The 21,501-nt window shown below is 44.0% G+C and overlaps 2 protein-coding genes across 3 annotated transcripts; one reads left to right on the top strand and one right to left on the bottom strand.

Annotated features, from left to right (window-relative positions):
- The first annotated feature begins 7,673 nt into the window (after positions 1-7,673).
- LOC118390436 (choline-phosphate cytidylyltransferase B-like) lies at positions 7,674-12,947 on the top strand. Of its 2 annotated transcripts, XM_035781005.2 has the most exons (9): positions 7,674-7,691; positions 8,833-9,003; positions 9,781-9,880; positions 10,168-10,281; positions 10,387-10,538; positions 10,769-10,847; positions 10,987-11,129; positions 11,868-12,056; positions 12,319-12,947. In XM_035781005.2, exons 2-9 carry the CDS (start codon positions 8,923-8,925, stop codon positions 12,568-12,570), a joined length of 1,110 nt encoding a protein of 369 aa, XP_035636898.1. In that variant the 5' UTR covers positions 7,674-7,691; positions 8,833-8,922; the 3' UTR covers positions 12,571-12,947. The 2 variants fall into 2 exon arrangements, with proteins under 2 accessions (XP_035636898.1, XP_035636897.1); XM_035781004.2 differs by lacking the exon at positions 7,674-7,691 and having other exon boundaries at positions 10,165-10,281.
- Positions 12,807-21,479, bottom strand: LOC118390435 (pyruvate dehydrogenase (acetyl-transferring) kinase isozyme 3, mitochondrial-like). Its single transcript, XM_035781003.1, has 11 exons — positions 21,210-21,479; positions 18,170-18,311; positions 17,968-18,039; positions 17,668-17,852; positions 17,438-17,527; positions 15,624-15,701; positions 15,095-15,171; positions 14,669-14,770; positions 14,466-14,585; positions 13,860-13,973; positions 12,807-13,778 (listed from the first exon to the last, which is right to left on the bottom strand). Exons 1-11 carry the CDS (start codon positions 21,310-21,312, stop codon positions 13,638-13,640), a joined length of 1,224 nt encoding a protein of 407 aa, XP_035636896.1. The 5' UTR covers positions 21,313-21,479; the 3' UTR covers positions 12,807-13,637.
- Positions 21,480-21,501: the final 22 nt, after the last annotated feature.

Here is a 21,501-nt window from a genome sequence, read left to right as displayed (position 1 = left end):
TTCCTAACTGCCTGTGTATATTGGTTCCTAACTTCCCTGAAAAGTTGCATACCGCGGGGGCTATTCAATGCTAATGCGTTACGCCACAGGATGTTTTTGTGCTGGTCAAGGGCAGTCAGGAACCAAGGGCTATATCTGTTCCTGGTTCTACATTTTTTTAATATGGCATGCATATTTAATATGGTGAGAAAAGCACTTTTAAAGAATAACCAGGCATCCTCTACTGACGGAATGAGGTCAATATCCTTCCAGGATACCGGGGCCAGTTCAATTAGAAAGGCCTGCTCACTGAAGTGTTTTAGGGAGCGTTTGACAGTGATGAGGGGTGGTCGTTTGACCGCAGACCCATTACGGACGCAGGCAATGAGGCAGTGATCACTGAGATCCTGGTTGAAGACAGCAGAGGTGCATTTAGAGGGCAGGTTGGTCAGGATTATATCTATGAGGGTGCCCGTGTTCATGGACTTGGGGTTGTACCTGGTAGGTTCATTGATAATTTGTGTGAGATTGAGGGCATCTATCTTAGATTGTAGGATGGCCGGGGTGTTATGCATGTCCCAATTTAGGTCACCTAACAGTACGAGCTCTGAAGATAGATAGGGGGCAATCAATTCACATACGGTGTCCAGGGCACAGCTGGGGGCTGAAGTTGGTCTACAGCAAGCGGCAACGGTGAGAGACTTGTTTCTGGAAAGGTGGATTTTTAGAAGTAGAAGCTTGAACTGTTTGGCACAGACCTGGATAGTATGACAGAACTCTGCAGGCTATCTCTGCAGTAGATTGCAACTGCGCCCCCTTTGGCAGTTCTATCTTGTCGGAAAATGTTATAGTTAAGTGTGGCCTTCCTAAGTCAGGATTCAGATATCGCTAGGACATCAGGGTTGGCAGAGTGTGCTAAAGCAGTGAATAAAACAAACTTGATTGGCCTAGCACGAGGCTAGTTCCCTGCTAACTGGTGCTTGCTTCCGGACAGAGACATTAGCCAGGAGTAGCCACTTGGATAGCAGCTAGCTAGCTGCGCTGATCCAGGTGAAAAGGTTCAGAGCTTGTGGTAGCAATCCGGAGATATGGAGATTTGGTGGAGAAAAGGCAGTCCGGTATGCCCTGGGTTGAATCGCGCTGTGCAGACTGGCAGGAGTTGACCAGGCTAAGGTTAGCTGATGACTGCTTGCAGTGGCTAACTGACTTCTAGCTAGTAGCTAGTTAGCCGGCTAGCTTCTGTTGGGGGTTCCGGTTCGTTTTAATGGACAGTCAAGCAGGCATCGGCTGTGTAGCCGATTGATCATAGGGTCCAATGAGCAGCACTAGATGAAACAGGAAACAGTTCGGTAGTTGATTACTACGTTGAAAAGACACAGCGTTCAGGGTGCTAGCAGGCCGGGGTTTGCAGATAGATCATCACCAAACATCCACGACCCAGAGGCCGGTTGAGAGCTCATCGGTCGAGTTATGTCAGTTGACCAGCAGACCAGTCGTGATGGATCGGAGGGGCTCCGTGTCGACAAAGGATCCAGGCCAATTGGTAAGAGAAGTGTTGTAGTTGGTGTACTTTGTTTGCTAGCTGGGAGATGGGCCTAGCTTGGAGCTAATTGGTGCATGCTTCTGGACAAGGGCGTTAGCCACAATAGCTCCTCGGTAGCAACTAGCTAGCTGTGAAGATCTGGTGTAATGGTCCACCTTGCGGCAGGAATCCGGTGATATAGTGGAAAAGAGCAGTCCGGTATGCTCAGGGCTGGTATCGCGCTGTGCAGACTGGCAGGTATTATCTGGGCTGTCTAGGCTAAAGCTGCAGGAGTCCCGATGATGTGGCAGGAATCCGGTGATGTAGTGAAAAAGAGTAGTCCGATATGCTTAGGGCTGGTATTGCTCTGTGCAGACTGGCAGGTATTATCTGGGCTGTCTAGGCTAAAGCGACAGGAGTCCGAGCTAAAGGTAAAGACAGAGGCTAAAAATGACTGAATAGCTAGTAGCTAATTCGCTGTCTAGCCTCTGATGGAGGTTCCAATTAAAAGGTCTAAAATAAATAGCTGATCCGTACCACATCGGTTGAGGCGGGTTGCAGGAATGTATATTTATTTTGAAAATGGAAAAAGAGATTGAAATGTATACAAAAAAAACAGAAAAAGACAATATTTACATGGGATGAAAACAAACATGTCCTTACTGCTGCGCCATCTTGGAATGGAATGCAGAGTCTCAATTTGGTGTTTGTCCCATTTTGTGAATTCTTGGTTGGTGAGCGGACCCCAGACCTCACAACCATACAGGGCAATGGGTTCTACAACTGATTTAAGTATTTTTGCCAGGTCCTACATGGGATGTCGAAATGTATGTTCCTTTTGATGGTGTAGAAGGCACTTCTTACCTTGTCTCTCAGATCGTTCACAGCTTTGTAAGTATAGTTTTTTGTGTTCTCTAGGGCAACAGTATCTAGATGGAATTTGTATTTTGGTCCTGGCAACTGGACCTTTTTTGGAACACCATTATTTTTGTCTTACTGAGATTTACTGTCAGGGCCCAGGCCTGAATATGCAGGATATGTAGGTGCTGCAGTAGGCCCTCCATGGTTGGGGACAGAGGCACCAGATCATCAGAAGACATTTGACTTCAGTTTCTAATAGGGTAAGGTCGGGTGCTGCAGACTGTTCAAGTGCCCTCCCCAATTCGTTGATATATACAGTACCAGTAAAAAGTTTGGACACACCTACTCATTCAAGGGTTTTTCTATATTTGTAGTTTTTCTACATTGTAGAATAATAGTGAAGACATGAAAACGATGAAATAACGACATGAAATGTATGTAGTAACCAAAAAAGTGTTGAACAAATCCAAGTGACTACCTCATGAAGCTGTCATCAAGGCAAAAGGTGGCTACTTTGAAGAAGTAACTATTTTGGTGACTACATTTTGGTTACCATGTGTTATTTTGTTGTTTTGATGTCTTCACTATTATTCTGCAATGTAGGAAATAGTAAAAATAAAGAAAAACCCTTGAATGAGTAGGTGTGTCCAAACTTTCGACTGGTACTGTATGTTGAAGAAGGTGGGGCTCAATCTGCATCCTTGTCACATCCCACGGCCCTATGGAAATAAATGTGCGTGTGTTTTGCCCATTTTAACTGTCTCATTTGCAGTTGAACCTCTGTGAGCATGGCTCTGTCACTCTGATGTCACTTGAAGGTCACTAACCAGGCCGGGAGGCGCATGCCTCAGTGCTGTGGTAATGGAACGGAGACTCACCGTGCTCTGCACCCCTAGGTCCCCAGAAATCTCACCTCTTATTTAATACAACTGGCTGAAATCCCTTCAGAAGCCTGTGAGGGCAGCATTCTGGACCTGACACCTCTGTAAATCAAGACCTACCTCATCCCTATCCTAAACATACCCCTCTCTTGGCCTGTTATTCGCTGAACAAACATCTTGACAATGCTGGGGCTGTCTGGTGCATACCCCAACACATAAGAGACACACACAACCATCACTCAATCACCTACCAATGTGGTATAACCTATACATCCACCTCATACCATACAAGCACCAGCACTATCCAATAAGCATCAGCCATTTACAACCACATTATTGATCACCCCAAACTCCCATTTGCCAGGCTTTGTTCAGTGTTATCATAAACAAATACAGTCTTTGAGTTAGTTTAATTGCAGTCTTTATTTCACCGTGCAGTGCTGTTCAACAGAGGTATTGCTCTTCAGGTTTGTCCCACATTAATACTATCCCTGCAATAACTCTTAATTACAACCTCTAAAATACATACCTGACAACATTCATGTTGTAAATCACACTTTATTTAATCCATAAAAGTAATCTATTTATTTTATTTTGGCCCATTAAGCGACAGCCTGATCTCTAATGAGTCTGACCCCATTCCTCTGTAGCAGTGTCGTATCTCAGAGATGTCAAATACATACTGGCACCGTGATTTTCCAGTCCTCCCCCTTCCAATGAATACTGGTGGAAAGGGCTGAAGGTGGGAGGCTGTCACAATGCAACGCATGCACCTCTCCCATTATGTCTTATTCCTGGAAAATCAAAGGACACATTTTGTGGTTCTGACAACTGAGAGTACATAATCTGGGAGTGCAGATGAGCATGTGCTGGGGAGAATGTTTACTCAGATCATCTCTCATCCACCCCACTCCACCCCCTGGCTCCATCCCTGCAGACCCCTCTCTCCCAGCCTTGGGTGAGTGAGTTACGGCCACAGGCATGGTCCACATTTTCACACGGGGCGGATCCACGGAGCAGATAATGGGTCTAATTTAACTCTGAGGCCGGTGGCCAGTTGCCAAGAGGCCAGGGATCAGACTCCTCACAGTGTTCCACAAACCAGTGGCACAGAGCCACTAGTCGGTAACTTAACTCAATTAAGCCTCACCAAACTGCCCTCTATGGGAAGAAATGACTCTGACCCACATTACCCTGGAGGGATTACACTCAACCAGGGTCCTAGACCTAGTCTACCAGATAAAGCTCAATGCTTGATCCCTTTATCTGGAGACATCAGAGTACATAGAGCCCGGCGTGGTGAAGTAGATCCTTCGGGGTGTTGGCTGTGTGCTGCAACACAGGGAGAGCTCATGGATGGTTCTCGTATCTAATTAGGCAGTGGGCTAGTTCAACAGCTTTGTGTTGCTGGGTCAGAGAGGGTTATCCTATGAGGTGCTAGTTGTGTCATACGGAACCTTTTCTAAGCAGTAGAAATTGTAGCATGGTCACAATGCCTCAATAATCATTGTTGTTTGTGTTGTAGTCTTGGCCTTTACTAAACAGACCTTTGGCCTTCTGAAGTAGGCCATGTCATCGGGGAACCATTCAGTTCTGGGGAAGACCTGGCCATTCTTAGAAGGAATTCCATCTGCAGCCCCCTCCAAATAGCGCAGGTGCTTGTTGAACGTCAGCCGACCCCCCCTGCCTGGCAAGAGGCCACTCAATTCACTTAGATGGCAGGCTACCATTTAACCTGTTTCCAAGAAGCCAGTGGCACCACCATTAATAAAAGAAGGGACCCGCTTTGGTTTAAACACCCAGAACAGATTTGGTTCATGAGTAACAATAGAAGTTAAGTGTGATAATCTGCTGCCCTGCATGCCCAACATTATGGGCATACGTCCGAGGTACAGGGACATGGCATCCTGCCACCTCCACTCTGAAACTCCACAAGGCCACAGCTCATGTGTGTGTGGCGCCAGGCCTTCTTAAAAGACAAACACGGTTGGAAACACTAGCCAGGCATGCTAGAGCCAACCCTGTTGCCATACGGTCTATATTCTTTCCGTTTTAAAACACACACCGGAAGAACATTGCTTTACAAACCAGCCTTTGCCAACGCCATTTCATGTAACTAATGCTTTCTCTCTGCGATATGGGCACCATCTGGTTGACAAATAGTACATGCACATCCCTACGCCACACGACACAATCACTGATGCCAACCATCATATGAGTCCATAGCCACAAAAAAACCTACCTTCTACACATCGTTCTGTCCACACATCGTTCTATACAATACCATACAATGAAAAGGGTTCATGTGGTTAAGGGTTAAGGGTTGGAAGTGGATAACCCATACTTACTATCCTCAGAGGTACAGACCTAATGCCACTCTGACAGCCAGCTGATGGCCAACATGCCACAGTGGCCTACAGTCTGTCTGAAGCCTAGCATCTCCTTCAACAACATCTCCCTCTCTACAATCACACATTGGTCCTGTGGGACAGATCCCCTTCCCCAGGAGCCATTAAGTCATACCGTGAACAAGGCTGGCCGATACATGAGAACCATCGCCGAGAGCTGGGCGGCTGGGTACTGTCTAGTTTTGGAAGTTTCACATTTCTCAAGAAAGGTCCTGTCGTGACTACCTCTCTGTGACTATTGTATGTCAGGATGGGGTATTGCGGGGACACTGTGGAGGAGTGGACCCATTCAATCATCTCATTGAGCAGTGGCTATTAATTGGTTAAGATATATCCTAGTAGCCCTTTCCTGCAGTCAAATGACCTAATGGCCTCGTGGTTGGAATGTTATTCATCTTTTTTTTTCATTTCATAATTAATAAACATTAAAAATCTGGTGTTTCCATGTCAAATGGCTTTGTTATATTTCAGTCTTCTGTGATGTCTATAAAGTGTAATATTGGGATGCAAACTCAGAATATCTATATTTTCTTGCCAATAACCATGTGTGTGAGTTGTATTATTTTCATTCAAGTAGATTGTGACCCTGATTTATCCCACTGCAGTAAAAGATTAATATAATTGTATTTGGTATCCTTGCAGAACACTAGCTAAATGGCCCGGCTGTTAAGGTAACATAATTTGTTGATTTGAGTGCTAAGCTGATAATTGGGAAAGCTGGGAAAGATGGACAGTGTTCATTTCTATGTATCTGATAACACCACAGAACGCTTTGCTGAGAACACTGAACTAACAGAGGGTGAGCAGTAGCGTTCCAAATGAGTCACATAATGAGGCCCAGAGCACTTGATTTGTCCCATTTGATCCCAGCGCAACAGCCCCAGTACTGTCTGTCCCCCCATAAGCCATCTATTAATCAAGGAGACACGCGCAGCTGTTTGACACCCCCGTTCCTCCCTTTCAGGGCCCCCCAACCCAATAGAGCAGATAAAAGGATTCTTCATGGTATTAGCGCATGCCCCCCCCTCCCAGTCCCCCCCACCGTCCCCGACAGAACAGGTGTTCACTGGTGTGACGTCACCCCCACAGACCCCAAGACTGACTGACAACCCGGTTATGTCGGCAGCAGGGACGAGCGCAAATGGTCAGGACCTCTTACCAGTTGCTTTATTTCATTACCTATCCGTATGTATTTTCTGAGATCTTAAGATTTCAACTTTCAATGAATGTTAATCCAGTCTCAATGAGCATTCATACAGTCTTTCCAAGGTTTCCAATGCGCAGTCCGCACAATATTTTGGAAAGGCATTTTTTGCAGCGCTATAAACTAGTACTCTACTGCCCTCCACTGGTTTGAAACTCCAATGGAATAAAACACGATTTACGTTTGGAGGCTCTGCACTTTGCAGAAACTGTTATTTTATCAACGTCTCATAAACACTGAATTACAAACTCTCAAGCAAAAGTATGACGTCATGATGTGTATTACAGCATGATGGGTCTCAGGACACAAAATGCCTACCTCCATGAGATACTTTTCTGATTTCACATACCCATCTATCCTAGACAATATTTTGAACAGCTGAAAGTCTTTACTGATAAATAGCATGCTTAACAACAGAAATGTAATTGACCACAAACCTGTTGCGGAGAGGAGGTCAAAACAAAGGCTTTGGGTAACAGTTCCTTATACTTCTCCCAATTGCCAATGATTTGCTACCACTCAAATATTATTTTCAGATCATCAGGCCCCAATCTTGCTCCTTGAGTTCACCCTTACAAAAAAAAAAAAAAAAAAAAAAATCACATGTTTTTCAGACACGTGAACGAACACCCTTGTGAATAAATAACCACTTCCAACTATGCCTGGTCCTCATCCTCCCATCCAGGATCAACCCTGCTTATCTACAGAGGCAAACCAGAAGTGGGGTGCAGGGTACTGGAACAAATGTTACAAAACTTGCAACTGGAAAAAAGGCAGCGAAAGCAAAGGCCAATGTAACACAACCAAAGACAGGAAAGAGGGAGTCGTTTTATTGAGTTGAGTATCATAAAATGGGATCCATTCATAATTAATTTGGTCTTGCAATAGTTCGTTTTGCTATCAATTATTTTGGGTTTATGTTTTCCATTCAATATAATTATTTTGGTTTGCAAAACTAAGAATGTTGATCTCGAGATTTGCTTGATATTAATGGCATAACTCAAGCACTAGATTCCACCATTCTAATAACCCTATGACTCTATTAAAGGTGTTTCAAGCTGCCGTCCTTAATTGAAACATTAACAAATGGGCCTCCCTGCCACAGTTTCGATAAAAAGCTGAGGGATGGGACTAGAGAAGTGCAACCACTCTTAAATCCATAGACGACACTTCGGATGCAGAGACCGACCATCCATGATATTCAAATGATAGTTTTAACCATGTTTTTAGGCTAAGCAATGTACGTTTATATTTACAAAAATGGCTAATTTGTAATGTGTATTTTTGCAAGGGAAGGCCTAGCCTATAGCTCAGTGGGATAATACAGTCTTATGTTATAGTCCAAATGTCCATGGGCTGATTCAGGCATAAGGGCATGGTGTCAATGTCCATGGGGTGATTTGGGAATCATGATCAAGCTGAATGACAGTCACAGATGTGTCGTGTGGGCCATTAATGACGTTGCTTGATTGATTGAGCTTTCAGTAAACATTGCAGTGGAGCACATAGATAGGCAACTTTAAGCTTCCTCTTGACCCACTGGAACAGCTTGTCCCACTACTATGTCTGGGTCCAAAGGTCGCCCCAGCCAGATCATTTTTGGGAGCAGTTTCTATTCATGAAACTCAGAAATATCATGTTAAAAATAAAATGATATTATCCCACGAGACCAAGTTGAACATGTGTTTCCAGTAGACACGCCAATAATAAGGCCTATTTATTACTTTACAAGTGTAAGAAAGTTCATAACAGCATGACTACATTTACATATCATTTATAAGCTTAGACCAAAAAATAAGAGGGCAGTCAGATTGTAAATGTCTGTTTAGGCCTACGTGGGGAACCCTCGATCCACCTCCTTTCCTCTACAGGGCCTGAAGTATCAACTACTCTTTTCCTTGAACTTTGCACATTACATTTTCTTGTCACCGGGGTCAGACCAGCCAGCAACATGCAAACTTTCAAACTCCCTCATAGATTGCAGGAGTACAGCACTGACAGGCTGGGAGTACGAGCAAGCGGACGAGGCGCCAGTCGACGGGCGAACAAGGCAACAGAACATCCAGCATGGTGGGAAGGAGACGTGGCTCCAGAGCCAACAGCGGACCACACCGGCCCCAACAGCAATGCAGTGGGGGACCCCGCAAGGTGAGTTAGACTACCTATAGGAAGGAGGCTTATCAAACGGTTAATAAAAAAAAAGAAATAGCATATCATGTCTAATCTCTGCCAGGTCTAAGGTGATTTATTGCCAGAGATTACTGATCCACATTTTGAGCCTATTTTTCAGTATTCAGTACATTGCTGACTCAGCAAATGTTGCATTTTCTATAATTCTACATTTGATCTATCATTACTAGTAAACAGACCATAGCCTAGTGACGCCAACAACAGTCAGTTGTTATGTTGCTCTGGAAATAAGTATTGTGTAATATGATCTTATTGTACGCTTTAGTGAATCCGTGTACAGTATGGGAGGGCATGTACAAACATCTACAAACGATTCCTCAATAAATGTCATGGTACTGTTACTGTTGTAAATGTCGTAATGTTAAAGCATTGTGGTATAGCTCTTCGCCTGGTATATTGATCTCTACCTTCAATTAAAACTTTTTTCTTCCGCAGGGATTGAAGTCAATTCTTAAATCATGGGCAGATGTCAAACAGTTCAGAGTTCAAAGTGTACTGACAACTCTACAGATAATTGCTAGCAACCATATACACACCCACTAGCCCTCACATGCAGATATAAACACTAATGAAGCCAGAAATCCCTCTCATATCCAAACACTTATCACAGCCCCGATGATTGCGTTCACTGTAAACATAAAATACTTTACTTATAGAGTATTTATTATCCCCAAATCATCTATGTACCGATATCCCCTCCCATGAGGTAGGTTAACTCTTTCTGTGTCATCTCAGACTCTGAGGGAGCCAGCATTATTTGCCAAGAAAACAGGATATGAGTCAGAAGTTCCTCATGAAAAGATGACCATCGCCCAGGCCAAGAGAGGCACTCCAGGTCAGTCTTCATTACAGGTCAGACCAATCACAGACCAGTCAGACTGATCATAGGTCAGTTTCACCACCAGTTTTATCAATCCTCACTGGGGCTATTAAAGGATGGGCATCGGAAGAGAAGAGATAAGGGCCAGTCTTCGAGAGAGAGAGAGAGAGAGAGAGAGAGAGAGAGAGAGAGAGAGAGAGAGAGAGAGAGAGAGAGAGGGAGGGATGTGAACGTGAGAGGTGAGACAAGGAGAACGCAGCAAGACGTAGTTAAAGTCATTGTTTTTGCTTTTCTTGTAGCAGTCCGGCCAGTGCGAGTCTATGCCGATGGGATCTTTGACCTCTTCCACTCTGGACACGCGCGTGCTCTGATGCAAGCGAAGAACTTGTTCCCCAACACACATCTCATAGTGGGAGGTAAATAATATCTTTTGAATCTCAAGTGCCTTTCAAAGACTGCACAAACACGCGTGTACACAAACCGCACACAGAGAGCATGTCATTGTGTGTCTGTCCTTGCAGTCTGCAGTGATGAACTCACACACAAGTATAAGGGCTACACGGTGATGACAGAGTCGGAGCGCTACGAAGCCCTGATACACTGTCGCTATGTGGATGAGGTGGTACGGGACGCTCCCTGGACCCTCAGCCCTGACTTCCTGAAAAAACATAAGGTCAGCACTTCTGGGTCATATACAGTACACCACTCAATATTACAAACCATCTGCATTGCTTGCGGTTCTGGGTTTTAGGCTGGGGTGTCTGTGTAAGCACTTTGTGACATCTGCCGATGTAAAAGGGCTTCATAAATATATTTAATTTGAACCGTCCTAAAATCTGATACAGATGTACGTAGCCCATGTCCCTTTGATCCACATGAAATGCTTTTCTGGGATTTCACCAGATTGACTTCGTGGCCCATGACGATATCCCATACACCTCTGCAGGATCAGAGGATGTCTACAAACACATCAAGGAAGCAGGTAAACAAATCTGCTCTGAAACAGACATGAACTTGTAGCCATTTGAGATTGTGTCTCTGTGTGTTTGCTGAGCTACCGACCGCCTATTCTCTAACCTGTGCCATCTTGGCTGAGCTGTGTTCTCTCTGTTGGGTCTCAGGGATGTTTGTGGCCACACAGAGGACAGACGGCATCTCTACATCCGACCTCATCACCAGGATAGTGAGAGACTATGACCTTTATGTCCGACGCAACCTGCAGAGAGGCTACACAGCCAGAGACCTCAACGTTAGCTTCATCAGGGTATGAATGACCTAAGCACCTGATTAACTTCGAACAATTAATTAAGTTGGAATGACCATTTGTTACATTCATTTGTATTTGAGGAAGTGAAATGGTTGTTACAGTGTCGGTGGTTGTGGCTGATAAACAGAAGATGCCTTATAGCCGACCACTTGACTTGTCATAGGCTGTTCTCTCTGCTATCGCGCATGGCAAACGGTACCGGAGCGCCAAGTCTGGGACCAAAAGGTTCCTGAACAGCTTCAACCCCCAAGCCATAAGACTGCTGAACAGTTCATCAAATGACCACCCTGACTATTTACATTGACTTTATATTATTTGCACTGACTCTCTTGCACTGGCTCTATGCACACTCACGACTCTACCCACACACTTACACATACTGTAATACACTGACACTCCAACACACACACACATACATATATTGAAGCTACGCACACACACACTCACACATAGACACATTTTCACACTTCACATACACTGCTGCTACTGTGTTTATTACCTATCTTGATTGCCTAGTCACTTTTACCCCTACCTACATGAACATACTGTATTACCTCAACTACCTCGTACCCCTGCACATTGACTCAGTACTGGTACTCTTTGTATATTGTTGTTATTGTGTTACTATTTCCTTTTTTTTAGCAAATACTTGTCTTACTTTCTATCTCTGCATTGTTGGGAATGGGCTCATGCGTAAGCATTTCAAGTAAAGTCTACACGTGATTTATTCTGCAGGAGAAGAAAATCCGTCTGCAGAACCAGGTGGATCGTATGAAGGAGACGGTGAAGACAGTGGAGGAGAAGTCCAAGCACTTTGTGTTCAAGGTGGAGGAGAAGAGCCATGACCTCATCCAGAAGTGGGAGGAGAAGTCACGGGAGTTCATTGGGAATTTCCTGGAGTTGTTTGGTCCAGATGGAGCGTGGGTGAGTTTACCTTTAGCCCACAATAGATACTATAGTAGGAAGTGTTAACGGTCAATAGGGGGAAGATAGTTAGTATTGATCTCATTCCTCTATGCAAGTGACCACTCATTATGAACAAGTAGCTTAGTAAAGCAACACTTAGTTGGTCAAACAATTTAAAAAATGATTAATTCACTCTCACTCCCTCTCTTTGTCTCGCCCTCTCTCTCTCTCCCTCCCTATCTCTCGCTTTCTCTGTTTCTCTCTCTCCCTCTCTGAGCAGCATGTGATTCAGGAGCAGAGTGGGCGCATGCTCCAGGCCCTGTCACCCTACGCGTCACCCGTTGCCTCGCCCCGTGGCTCCCCCAGCAGCAGCCCCACCAGAGGGCGATCCCCATCGCCCCCCTCCTCTCCCACATCCCCTTCCTCCCGATCCCCTCGTTCTCCCCGTTCCCCTCATTCCTCTCCCACCTCCCCTTCCTCTCGCAAGGGTGCCTTTGCCTATCCCTTAACCTTCCTCGGGGATGACGAATAGAGATGGCACTGTCATTCTCAAACAAACACAGACGCAAACACTCAGTGCACATGGTTACTTTGTGCACTTTGTGTATGTAAGATGTCGCCCACAGTTTACCATATTTGTGTTATTTGATTGTGTATGTTAAGGTAACTGAATGCACTGTGGTATCTCAATCAGTTTACTCACTCCATTCTCACTTCTGATTCCTGTACCACACAAAAACATACAAATAATACCACTTTTTCACTGTCTCCATTTTGCATCAACCAGGCTTTATTTTTCTTTAGAAATACTTAGTGAAACGCTCAAATTTGCATTCAGTTGTCTATGATATGCAGTAAAAACAAAACATTTCGGACATTTTCTTTTTAATATTAAATACAAAACAATCATTTCTGAGAGTATTTTTTGTCATGCAATAAGTAATCTAAAGTAAGATATGTCTCAAATGATTTCGATATTGTTCCATGCATTTCATAAGCACCCAAAGTTATTCTAATCTCTTAATAACTTACAGTACCAAATTGCATCATCATGCATTCAAATAACATCCCGAGAAACATTTCATGTCACAAACACATACATACTAACCTAATCCCTTTTTCTAAACTGGGAAAATGCCCACTGGGTTAATCTATTGAAAACCATTGTACACTGCCATAAAATGATAAACTAATATTCTTGTTTCACAGTATACAGTTACGCTAGGCCATTATTTGCATTAAGGGGAAAAAGTACATTATTTTCCGTTGTACCACTCCCACGTGACACTTATTAAACCTAATAACAGAGCCACGCTATCTGACGGAGGAGGTCACCAATCGCAATCTGCTACCATGGAAACTGTGGTCAATAATAACATACCAGCAAACAAGGAAATAAAGATGATCTGGATTAAAACTGTGTTTTGGCTTTACCTGCCTGATGGAAATAAATATGTTACCTGTTGAGGCAATATTTCAGTCAGTGCTGTGCTTTAGTTCTGTGCTTCACTGTAGGAGTGGAAGGTAACTTAATGTGTCTGTCATGTGACTAGACATGACCTATGGCATGCAGCATTGCCTGAGGGCCAGACTCAAGAGTTATTTGATCTTGTACTTGGCTGCATCACGTGGGTCACTGCTAGGGTTGCTCCAGTCATCTGCCTCAGGGCCAGTCTGGTAATGTCTCCACGCCGACTTGTTGAAGACAGGGAGACGTTCAAAGGACTCGCTGGACAGAGCCTGGAGGTCAGTGAGAAACAAATATGAAACCACAGCCAGATGATAACGACAATATGCTACTTAACTAAGTCCTTAACGCACCTTCAGATAGATGACAGCGTCTGTACCCACCCCCTCCATGGAGTAGAGGTTCAGGTCTCCTTGGAAGTAACGTGCATAAAGTCGAGAAATGGGGAGACCATACCCAAAGCCAGCCTAAGGACGGAGAAGAAAGAGTGGTTCATACTCCAAACTGAGGGGTCAATAGACTGGCCGCGTCATGAAAAGTTGCATGCGCGGTTCCTCGTCAGAAACCAGCTCTTTTCTACTAGCAGTGGATACGATAACACGCAACTTCAAATGCAGCCTGTGCTTGTTAACAAACACGTTATCAGATGGTTATCGTCTAGAACGTCGCTATGTCACCAGAGGATTGATTGCCGAGCCAGCGAATCAAGGTCAAATATCACGAATAGAGCTGGATAAAGTCAGAAGAATAATATGCTTGTTGAATATAGATAGCTATAGCCATCCGTCTGGTCTGTTTTCATGGTCATCACTCACTCCGTGTTAAGTTTGTCAAGGTCCCGGCATCAGTGTTCGCTATCTTGCTACAGCACTTTTTGGTGCCGGGGCGCACGTGCATCACTCGGAGATGATGCTGGTAAACCAAAAAATGTCTCTATACACCTATTTGGGATGTGTTACCAGTGGTGCAGCCTGAGTTCCATTTCCTGGTTCAAGGCTCGGGGTGGGAGCGGTGGAGTACATGTAGCTAAAGAGCTTGTCAATCTTCCTGAGGGGCACGCCCCCTCCTCTGTCACTGATCTGAGGGGAGAGGACAGGTGTGTGTGAGAACCATGATGAGGTCATCTAAAAACACCAGACCGGTGTCCCTGCCAGTAACAGACCTTGATAGAGAGGTCTTCCTTTCCAAGCGTCACCATGGCCTTCACTTGGGGGAGTCCAGCACTACTGTTCTCATGGAGCTCCACTGTGGCCCGCATCGAATTCTACATAGTCATTCAATAAACATTCATGAATACACATAACTCAGTTGGAACGTATAAATACAACAGGATTACAACCAACGATGTTACACACCTACAGTGCATTCGGGAAGTATTCAGACCCCTTGACTTTTTCAACATTTTGTTACGTTACAGCCTTACTCTAAAACAAGTTAATCTATTTTAGAATAAGACTGTAACGTAACAAAATGTTGAAAAAGTCAAGGGGTCTAAATACTTTCCGAATGCACCGTACACTACAAATTAGGACCAGTTAATTGATAGCCTAGAGAAGCTTTCGTTCAGTGCAACATAAATGCCAGTCACCTTGAAGAGCTCAAACAGCATATGGAACAGGTGAGATGGAACATAAACCACCTGGATAGCCTTCGAAGGGGCCTTGGCTGAGGAAAGAGACATGTAAATGTTAATGTGAAATAAAGGCAATCAATATGTATCAATCGTTCTCTGTTCACATATTACAGTAGTCATGTTTCACGTAATATCACACGAAAATAGATTTCCATTGGATCTGCTCCTCCTCTGTTTACATTTGCAGGTTCGGACAGGAGCCAACGGGAAACTCTGATATGAGGCCAACTTTCCATTCCAGATGACTTTTTCCATTGCAGCTAATAAACCTGCCATATCCTAACCAAGAGCTTAGCGCATACTCAGACGTTTACAATCTAAGCGCCAGTGCCTTCTATCCTACCTATATTGCATTATAGACATGCTACCAGCCTTCATGTAAGCGAATGGCTCCGTACAACAGCTTATAAATGCATAGACGGCTATTCCTCTTTTATAATGCATACACAGGTGGCTCAGTGTGTTTAATTACATTTCAACTTACAATTGTACTCTTCTATGTTCAGCTCAGGGGCGACCAAGTAGTACTGCTCACAGAGCATCTTAGCGGTCTCATAAGCATCTGTAAAAGACAGTAGCATAGAGGCACAGAGGATTAATGTTATGTGGCACTGTGTTCAACTTTGACCTAATCTCCACCTCACTTTCAGAGGAAAAAAAGCAGTAGAGCTAGGTTTTACACAGTCAGACGTAACAAAAAACAAACCAAAAAAGATATATAGAAATGTACAAATTATACATTTGTGATATCAGTATTTAAATACAATCAAAAAGAATAATAACTCAATACAGTAATATGAGATCTGTATGTAAAACATTTACCATTTTTGTCAGTTAGCAGATGCCCTTATCCAGAGTGTCTTGCAGTTAGAACATTCATCTTAAGATGAATAATATTGTACACACACGAAGGTGTCCTCCATTTCAATAGTAATCATCCACGACATCTCAAAATCTGTGAATTGACACAATCCTATCTCTGAGCTCTACGGACATTTCCTTCAACCTCATGGCTTAGTTTTTGCTCTGACATGCACTGTCAACTGTGGGACCTTATGTAGACAGGTGTGTGCCTTTCCAAATCATGTCCAATCAATTGAATTCACCACAGGTGGATTCCAGTCTCATAGCAAAGGGTCTGAATACTTATGTAAATAAAGTATTTCAAAGTAATGTGCTCATAATCATCCTTCACTCATGCTGCCAAACATACACTTGTAAAACTGAACATCCTACCAATCCTCGACTTCGACGATGTCATTTACAAAATAGCGTCCAATACCCTACTCAACAAATTGGATGCAGTCTATCACAGTGCCATCCGTTTTGTCACCAAAGCCCCATATACTACCCACCATTGTGACCTGTACGCGCTCGTTGGCTGGCCCTCGCTTCATACTCGTCGCCAAACCCACTGGCTCCATGTCATCTACAAGACCCTGCTAGGTATTGTCCCCCCCCCCCCTTATCTCAGCTCGCTGGTCACCATAGCATCACCCACCTGTAGCACGAGCTCCAGCAGGTATATCTCTCTGGTCACCCCCAAAACCAATTATTTCTTTGGCCGACTCTCCTTCCAGTTCTCTGCTGCCAATGACTGGAACGAACTACAAAAATCTCTGAAACTGGAAACACTTATCTCCCTCACTAGCTTTAAGCACCAGCTGTCAGAGCAGCTCACAGATTACTGCACCTATAATTTAGCCCAAACAACTACCTCTTTCCCTACTGTATGTATTTTATTGATTTATTTTGCTCCTTTGCACCCCATTATTTTTATTTCTACTTTGCACATTCTTCCACTGCAAATCTACCACCAGTGTTTTACTTGCTATATTGTATAGACTTTGCCACCATGGTCTTTTTTTTGCCTTTACCTCCCTTATCTCACCTCATTTGCTCACATCGTATATATACTTGTTTCTACTGTATTATTGACTGTGTCGTTGTATGTGTCAAACTGCTTTGCTTTATCTTGGCCAGGACGCAATTGTAAATGAGAACTTGTTCTCAACTTGCCTACCTGGTTAAATAAAGGTGAAATAAAAAAATAATGTGCTCATTATAAAGCTGTTTTCACTTTGTCATTATAGGGTATTGTGTGTAGAATAATTGAATCCATTTTAAAATAAGGCTGTAATGTAACAAAATGTCAAAAAAAGTAAATAGGTCTGAATATTTTCCCGAATGGACTGTACTCTTTATTGAATACAGTTTGAATAAGCTGATGTCGCCCTGATGCAGTCTGACTCAAAGTTGCTATTTGTCAAACATTAGGATCAGTGGTATTCTGCTCACCTTTCACCACCTCAGGGACATTGCAGGTCGGATCAATACTTCCTATGTGTTTGGGATGGGAGGTGGTTCTGTCATCACCAAAAAGGAGTGCTGAAACAAAGTCTCACCTGATCAAGATCCTCATCAACATCCACTATAAACTCCAAGTCATACACATGCACTATTTTTATTTTATTTTTAATTTATACACACATATATAAACAGCTGTATTGGCTGGTGATGTCACTTACTGTGCTGGTTGATGAGCATGCGGAAGGATATCCTGTTGGTGTAAAAGCGATCCAGGAAGTACTGAACGTTGCTGCTGATAAAAGGATCAAAGCCAAACCTCTGCTTGTACTCTATGACACCCTGGGCCATGGTGGGGACCACTTCATTGTGCCTATTACGGATTTTGACCAGGGTGTCTAGAAAGCTGTTCCAGAGAAATATGGTGTGAGGACTCTCAGAAGTCTCAGTGCTGTCTGAAGTCTCAGTGCTGTCTGAAGATGTGGTGGGTGCCTGGTGCGACTGTGTACATGTCAACTCACTCGTTTAAGGTGCGGCTGTCCTCCGGACCCCTGTGTTCATAATCCAGCAGCTCTTCAAAGCTCTGAATGTACCTGAAACACAAAGACCACAGCACACTGTCATACCCTGGCGTACACACAGACGGATGTCACCATGCATCCCAGAATACTGTGCGCACAGTCACCCCTGAATCAGCACAGAGGGACAGACAGAGGTTCTCACCAACTGTGCACCAGTTTGACGGACGGCTGAATACGCAGGTCACTGGGTAACAGGTTGATTTCCTTCATGGTGTTGGCCCCCCGCACTGCAAGCTCCTTACGCAGGAACACGTAGGAGGTCTTCTCACATGCATTCTCCCTGCCTGTGGAAAAACATGGGGTCAATAAACTGGTGACTGGTAGCAGACCAATACTTGTGCTGTGTTCATTGGACAGAGGTTGTAAAACAAGATTATATCAACAGACCTCTCATGCATGTCAGTTGGAACTTTCAAAGTGTTTGTCTCAGAACCACCTGAATTTTTGGAGCTACCCACGACTGCCTCATTTGATGGAGGTTTGTGACAAAACCACTGACGGAGGTTTGTATTAGTCCAATAAATTGGCCATAAGTACATATGAGGACACTGAGGCCTGGACCTCTAATGTTTTCTAATTTGAAAATAAAGAACTGGTCAACATTTAGTCAGCAGCTTACCACACTGTATCCCACTTCTGGCTTGCTTCTGAAGCTAAGCAGGGTTGGCCTTGGTCAGTCCCTGATGCTACTGGAAGTGGTGTTGGAGGGACAGTAGGAAGCACTCTTTCCTCTGGTCTAAAAATAAAATATCCCAATGCCCCAGGGCAGTGATTGGGGACATTGCCATGTGTAGGGTGCCGTCTTTCGGATGGGACGTTGAACAGGTGTTCTGACTCTCTGTGGTCACTAAAGATCCCATGGCACTTATTGTAAGAGTAGGGGTGTTAACCCCGGTGTCCTGGTTAAATTCCCAATCTGGCCCTCATACCATCATGGCCACCTAATTATCCCCAGCTTCCAATTGGCTCATTCATCCCCCTGTACCTATTTCCCAGGTCGTTGCTGTAAATGAGAATGTGTGCTTAGTCAACTTACCTGGGAAAAAAAAATCTAAATATTGCTCCCAGCGTTGATCACAACGCTTATATTCTTGATCTAACTCTGTCCTCTCGCGACACAGGCAGTGGGCCTGTGACGTGAAACAAACTACCCGAGCTCGCAGTCGGCTCAAGTAGGCAACTGAAGACGCTGCTGACTGTGCGTTTGTGAGATGCCGGACAAAAGGCCATTTTAAAACCGCCGCGGGACTCTTGCCATATCTACAAACATCCCCCAAACCAACAAAAACTGACTATGAGATTGATTGCACAACTGGCAAACAGTCATTTATAGATAGCCCATGTCAACCAGTCAGGTGGCTAGCTGCCGCCAGAGGCTTTTATTGCAGCAACGTTGAATGTCTCTGGCTAGTATTACTCTTACTTCATCCTTCTATCTGACTAACATTAAACAGAGCCTCTCAGCACTAGCAGAAAATACACTACTAAGTTATCCTAATAACTTTGTTATTGGCGAGGCTGAGGCAGGCTGCAATGAATGCAGGAGGAAGCAGAGGAGACAAGAGAGAGAGGAAGCAGAGGAGACAAGAGAGAGAGGAAGTAGAGGAGACAAGAGAGAGAGGAAGTAGAGGAGACAAGAGAGAGAGGAAGCAGAGGAGACAAGAGAGAGGAAGCAGAGGAGACAAGAGAGAGGAAGCAGAGGAGACAAGAGAGAGAGGAAGCAAGCAGAGAGAGAGAGGAAGCAGAGGAGACAAGAGAGAGAAGAAGCAGAGGAGACAAGAGGGAGAGGAAGCAGAGGAGACAAGAGAGAGAGGAAGCAGAGGAGACAAGAGAGAGAAGAAGCAGAGGAGACAAGAGAGAGAGGAAGCAGAGGAGACAAGAGAGAGAGGAAGCAGAGGAGACAAGAGAGAGAGGAAGCAGAGGAGACAAGAGAGAGAAGAAGCAGAGGAGACAAGAGAGAGAGGAAGCAGAGGAGACAAGAGAGAGAGAGGAAGCAGAGGAGACAAGAGAGAGAGGAAGCAGAGGAGACAAGAGAGAGAGGAAGCAAGCAGAGAGAGAGAGAGAGATTAGTACAGTGGCTACAAAACTTGCGGTTGGGGGACCCATTCCCCTGGGAAAAGAAAATCTGTACTAATCTTATCAAACAAGTTAGGAACTTAAAGAAAGGAAGATGTGTTGTAATATGAACATAACATGAACATCTGTAATCAAAATGCAAACAATACAGTTCTATAAATGTCATATGTATCAGTGTGAATCATTTGTCATAACTCCCCCCTTTCAGAGGTATAACATTACAATTGTATAGTTAATAGGCCATGTGTTTGTAGATCGACTGAGTCGAATGAACCTACAGCGGCCAAGGTGATAAAGGCTGTGTTTTCCTGTTCTGCAAATAGCATTTAAAAAATGTTTTTATTGTAAAGAAATGCAGTAAATGAGCTTCCAATATTATTGCCAGTTACTCTATGAATATGGCTGCCACACATGCAGCAATAGGTCAGTGGCCAGTTCATATTGAGAGGCAGAACGACATGGAGCTATTTATAATGAGCTGCTGCTACGAACAGTGTTGTGCAGCTGTGAGCCAAAAGTTTCGAGTGGACAGACAGAGAGCTTTCGGGTTGACCTTAAACAGTTCAGCTGGCACAGTTTGTTCTCTAAACTTAAGACACTTACTCTCACAGAGCACGTGGCTTACTGAGAGACTGAAGCCATCCCTCTCTACACCAACATACAAACTCTAGAATGACAGACAGTGGAAATGTATCAAGGCCTCTGTGAGACTGATGTCACATTGCTTAAATGGAGCCACACTCAAAGCCACACTCAGGCATTATTGGGAAAGTAAGCGTTTTAAATATGAAGTGCCGCTGTCCCATATATCGCGTAAACACAGTAATGTTCTTATCGCACACTAACAACAACATGTGAGGTGTATTCATTCCGCCGACTCTGTTGAAAAACGTTTCTTAAACTGAAGCAACCGAAACGGAGAGGGACCTACTTGAATTAGTCCAATAGAAACTCTCGTTTGGCTATGTTGGCTTCCGTTAGGAAATGGTAAACGTTTTCCATATACACCCGTTCGTTAAATAAAGCCATCAGTTATTTTTTCAATCAAATGGCAACCCTGTGTCCATGACATTTAAACTCTTGGGAGTATTTATTTTTATACTCACCAAAGTCCAGAAACTGCTTGATAGACATCGGCGAGGGAGAGAACCTCGAATAATATTCTATTTTCGATGTTACATCTTTTAGTAGAAAGTTGAACAGCCTCATGATTGCTTCAAGTAATCACTTTCTAACCGTCAACACACATAAATATGAGTACAGTTGATGGCATAAGAACGATTTCCATACAACCCCCTGTCTACTTGCATCGACAAATATAAACACTCAATACAAGTTACATGCTGATATCCCCTCCTTTGACAGTAGCCCCCCATGTTACATTGATGCATTCGGAAG

The sequence above is a fragment of the Oncorhynchus keta genome, chromosome 11 (genome assembly GCF_023373465.1).
Source record: "Oncorhynchus keta strain PuntledgeMale-10-30-2019 chromosome 11, Oket_V2, whole genome shotgun sequence".
Lineage (NCBI taxonomy): Eukaryota > Metazoa > Chordata > Actinopteri > Salmoniformes > Salmonidae > Oncorhynchus > Oncorhynchus keta.
The sequence above is the reverse complement of the archived record's forward strand: the minus strand, read 5'-3'. Positions and strand labels throughout refer to the sequence as shown.